This window comes from Cicer arietinum, chromosome 6 (assembly GCF_000331145.2).
Source record: "Cicer arietinum cultivar CDC Frontier isolate Library 1 chromosome 6, Cicar.CDCFrontier_v2.0, whole genome shotgun sequence".
Lineage (NCBI taxonomy): Eukaryota > Viridiplantae > Streptophyta > Magnoliopsida > Fabales > Fabaceae > Cicer > Cicer arietinum.
The window spans coordinates 15067825-15073022 of NC_021165.2; the positions used below are offsets into that span (position 1 = coordinate 15067825).

Consider the following 5198-nt stretch of genomic DNA (forward strand, 5'->3'; position numbering starts at 1 on the left):
TTACTTATTATAGACTTGTTAGTTTTTAATAATTTTGCTAGTGCTTTCAATGCTTAACTTGTCAAAAGTTGGTACCTGAAAAATATTAGCATATTTTTATACTTATTTGCTTAACACTGTTTTCTTTTAGAAGGTTTGCTTAACACTCTTGCACAATACTCAATCTTGTGCCTCATTAATTATAGTAGTGAACACAAGTTATTTCCTTGACTAACATAAAATGTTATCAACTGCAAAATCTGTTGTTAAAAGAGCATCGATGTATGATGCTAACATTTTCCTCTGTCCCTTCCCTTGGCCATGAGTGTATCGAATGATAATTATTACAATATCAAACTCATATTTTAAATAAACGAAGTTAGAATTACTATATAAGAAATTGCAAATGAGCACAGGCAAACATGAAGATGTATATATGCCCGATGTGCACTTCTCCATTTAAAATAATATACTTCCTTTTGGTAAAAAGGAAATTCACATTTACAAACTACAAAAGATTTACTGATAGATTTAAAACCGCCTACTGTATTTGGAAACTTACCTAGCTAGATTAGTTACTGTAATCTAGAACTATTTTTCATATATTAATATATGTTTTAAGTAGTTAGTTTCCCTCGCGCTGCCTGTCCTAATTCCTTGTGATTGCATGAAAGTTCATCGCTATGAAAGTCTAACAAAATAGGGAGAGTGAGTATTTAATGCAAAAGTTAAGACGCGAAATCACAAGCTCGGAACACACTGTTCCCTCTGCATTCCTACATTGGAACGTGTGATTTCGCGTCAAAAACGCCACCCTAAATGCATGCAAAACCTTTGTACAAAAGAAATTTTTTAGGAGCCAAATCTTAAGCATCGTTACTTGGTTCTCCTTCTTGTCTTTTCCTTCATTTCCTTCATTGGTGTTGCGGGTTCAAGTTTTTTAGGTCCACCAAAAGCTTTCTTGATGTGTAAGGTTTTCACTGAACATGGGGAATCCTCTTTACTACTAGGCTTCTTGGCTCCATTTGAGATTGCAATAGCAGGATTGCTGCCATCAGCTGCCTCTGCAACAATGATCTTTCGGTTACCAGAGCGTACACTTCTGACATTCAAAGAAGAATCGTGAACAGGTAATATGATAGAGTTAGAGACATTAGCATGCATGACACTCCTACTGAAAAACTTGACATTTTCCCTCAGCTTTTGTGTGACGATGTCTCTCAGGAGTAGCGCATATTTATATTGCCGAGTGTTCTTGGAGTAGAAGACCAAAGCATTGTTGGCCAGTAGAAGCATGTCTCTGAAAAGTTCCATCACTGAATTAATTGTTTGGTTGCTAATTCTTGACCTTATAGCGTCAAAATCCATGTGCCTCCGGATTAACATCCTGTACCTTGCCCGCTTCTGTAATGAAAAAAATGTGCATAACAAATCATATCGATAGTCATTCCTTGCAGTGAATCTCTACATGCCATTGGTTAACATTTTCAAAAGTAAGAATGATATGAAATGAGACAAACTCTGCACAGGTCATTTATCCTGATGCTTCCTTTAAGGTGAAAAATGAGGAATCGTCAAAACTTAAAAAAATTTACTTAATATTACGTAGCAACAGTGATATATATTTATGTCAATCATGTCAGCGCTAAATAAATGAAAATTGACATTCTGAAAAATGTTTTGAATCCATAAGGAATTTTTTTTGCAAGGACTAAAAGAAGAAACCCAATATTTGAATTGACGAAAGACATGTAAATCTACAATAAAAGATAGTTGGAATTTCTAATCACCCACACTAGTTGTTAATCATGATTATGTATCCAAATATAGAACAAAATAAGTAAAAACATTAAATTAGTTTGTTTGGTTTATTGAACATTGAATTTTTTTTCATTTTCCTCAGGTGAAATGTAAATGTTAAGAAACTAGGGGACCTAACATCAAACGCATAAACCAACTATAAAAGGATAGGAAGGGATCTCTTGCACATACCTGACTATCATGCTTGCGACAGAAGGCAAATGCGCCTTTAATTTCCAAAACAGAATCTAAAATCTCCATCATATCTTTCATTTCATCCTTTTTCAACTTTGTGTTCTCCTCAGTTATACCAGAAGATTTGACAACCTCACCACAGTTGCTGGTAGAACTTTCTTTAAACCAAGACGCATCAAATGAGAAGTCACTTTCTCTTACACTTGCTTCGTTGATCTTTCTTCCACAATCCTTCCTCTTTCTCTTCCCTCTCCGTTTTTTAAAACTCCCTCCCTGTGTTTCATATAAAGTATGTGTCAGCTTATCTACATTCAAAACTTTCTCATGTTCAATAGACCCTGAACCTTCCGGCTTAATCTCCATGTCTTCAGAAGACATTGCTGGAATGTGGCATTCATGAGACCAGTTTGTCTGGCTTTGATGTGTAAAACTCCCAGCCGATAGCCCATCCTTTGACATCTCTTTAGTGGAAGATTCGACTCTTTCTGATTTCTGCAAAGGAACTTGTAATTCCAGCCCAACTGAGTCATTGTCAACACGACAATCGTCTCTTTTCTCATTCTTGTCAGCCTTAAGAGATTCAAGCATTGATTCAAGAGACCTGAAACAAAGATATTGAATAAACTATACCTAAACCGATGGCAATCAAATGGCGTAGCATAGAAGTCTTCCAATAAATGCCAACCAGGATTGTGAAAAATAGTTTCCATACTAGCTTAATAGTATTCAGTGCGTGTTATGGAGTGATAAGGGGTTGTGAGTTCAATTCCCCCTCCTAACATTTGTAACAACTAGTTACTAACATTTGCCATTAAAAACAGAAAGAAAAAAAAAGTACTAGTGAGGGCAACTTGTAGATTTGGTGGACATTTCATTCAATAAGAAAAACTAGAAGAAATTGAGATTACTTGCATTTCAGAATATTACTTTGTTGACATAATCTCCGGTTAAACAGGAAGATAGATATGCGACTAACCCAATTGAATCTTCGGATTGCTCCAAAGCTCTCTTAAGCTCCGCTACTCTCTTCTTCTTAAGCTCCTCAAACCAAGCCCTAAGAGTGCCATATTATCATATAATATACAATGAGATATACCATACAATTGCTATGATGTCTTTGGAGGGTATCTCATTAAATCTAAACTAAAAAAAAAGATGTACTGCCAAAATTGGGAAAATTTAAACAAAACTAAATGAGAAGAAACGATTCTAATTACGTGCACCCTGAATAGCGATGTTGCAAATCTTCATATTTGGCTTTACAGACCTGCAAAAATGAAATAACTATCAATAATAAATTCATCAGTTGATAAGGCATATCTGTCCCTAAATTAGGAACAAAGTAAACCCAACAACGTGGATTTGGTCTATGGCATTGACACACCAACAAGACAGAAAACCACATGGTTATAGAGAATCTGATATCATGTCATGAATCAACAATCACAAAGACCAGAAGGTATTGTATAAAAGAGCTTATGAAACAATTGAGATTAAGAAGCTAATTTCTAACAAACACCAGAAGGTATTGTCCTAAAAACTCGCATTTATTATTAGGTTCTTCTAATATTTCTTTTTTCATAGATACTCGTAGAGATGTTTATCCAAACTGACTCAAATGACACAGGTCCTAAGATCAGGGAAACTCTTCATTAATCATTGTGTACTATGAAGACCATAATATTTTGATTTTGACCCTTTATATATTTTACACAACAAGACATGTGGTTTGAATAGAGAGGTTTGGCCGTTATCAGATACAACTAGTATTAGTTATAATCCCTCAACAAGGTTATATAATATAAATATATTACGACCTCAAAGAACATATGCATATGATAATAATCAATGTAACAAATTCAATAAAGTGGCGCACCAAACAATTGTCACCACGTGAATGCTACCCATACCATTCCCATTGTATGTATACGCAAAACACGTTCTCCAAATACAACCCTTTTTGTTCCATACATCATTCATTGCTTTAACTATAGAATGTTCAACACACATATGCATGCACTTTATTTTTCATTTATTATTTATTATTTTTGGGATCACATTCTTTGGTTACAAACAGATGGTGGGTCTAAAGTCTTAACCATTTCCTTATCTAGAGATTATAAATTTACCTTTTCTGTTAATTTAATTATCATTAAAATTATTATTTAAATTCTAACCAAATTAATAATTACTACAGTTACTAAAATAATCATAAGAAAAGGAATGAGTTAATGAATTGTCAATTAAGACCATGTAACGGTTTACCAGTATTAAATTATTTTTGAATTGACTTTAGAAGATAGTAATAAAAAAAATAATATAAAAAATAAATAGTGGAATATTATTTTAATATTTTATTTACCTCGGGTGTTATAGCGTACGGAGAAAGGGTTCGGGCTCGGAGCTCGGCGGCGACGACGGTCCAATTTCGAGTTCCGTGCCGGAGAACAGCTCCACCAAGGAGTAGCTCCTCCCAGGTGCCCCACGTCATCATAACTTCTGCTCCCATCTTGTTACACGTGTACGCTCCTGATTAAAACAAACACCACTCGTTTTTTTTAAGTTCCTAATCCTACGCACCCGGTTAACGTTAAGAAACACCGGTCTTGTAAATAAAAAAACCACCAGTCTCTCCGATTAACCCTAACGAAGTTCCTGACGGAAAATTCAGGAGAAATGCGGTTCCGACAGTTATTGGTAGTTTTATTAAATAAATACGAAAATAAGATTAAGAGTTAAGAAGGGTTGAGGGAATTAATTTGATGGAGAGGGACATGAAAAGGTTTGAACTTGAAATAAAGAAATGAGGTAAGAAGAAGTGGGACAAAACTATGGACGATGATGATAGAGAATATTGTCATGTACTACAACACTTTGTATATTTTCATTTTTCGTATGTATTTGTATTTGGTCTTTTCATATGAGCTAGTGTAATAGATTTGGGGGATTTTTTCTGAAATGACTATTATGCACTTCAATGCCTTTTCCCTATATAATAATACTTTAATTCTTTGTTATTATTTTTTGCTTGTTGCGCGCTTTTGCCCAATAGAAACAGTAGAGAGCCTCAAATTTGAAACTTTGTTGTGATTGTACGTATGCAGCTCTACAACTGTTGGATCAAGGTGCATTCTGCGCTACATCTAAATCTAACGGATCTGCAGTGATATCAGATTCACCCATCAAAACAAAATATCTATATTGACAAACAAATCTGCCTCATT

The 5198-nt window shown here is 34.6% G+C and overlaps 1 protein-coding gene across 3 annotated transcripts; it reads right to left on the minus strand.

The window, feature by feature from the left end:
* Positions 1-372: 372 nt before the first annotated feature.
* Positions 373-4917, minus strand: LOC101514166 (uncharacterized). 3 transcript variants are annotated; one of them, XM_004504945.4, is made up of 6 exons: positions 4337-4917; positions 3192-3241; positions 2951-3028; positions 1972-2575; positions 1132-1383; positions 373-1043 (listed from the first exon to the last, which is right to left on the minus strand). In XM_004504945.4, the coding sequence occupies exons 1-6, from the start codon at positions 4481-4483 to the stop codon at positions 957-959; spliced, it is 1218 nt and encodes a 405-aa protein (XP_004505002.1). In that variant the 5' UTR covers positions 4484-4917; the 3' UTR covers positions 373-956. The 3 variants fall into 3 exon arrangements, with proteins under 3 accessions (XP_004505002.1, XP_004505000.1, XP_004504999.1); XM_004504943.4 differs by having other exon boundaries at positions 373-1383; positions 3198-3241; positions 4337-4915; XM_004504942.4 differs by having other exon boundaries at positions 373-1383; positions 4337-4915.
* Between the last annotated feature and the right edge of the window lie 281 nt (positions 4918-5198).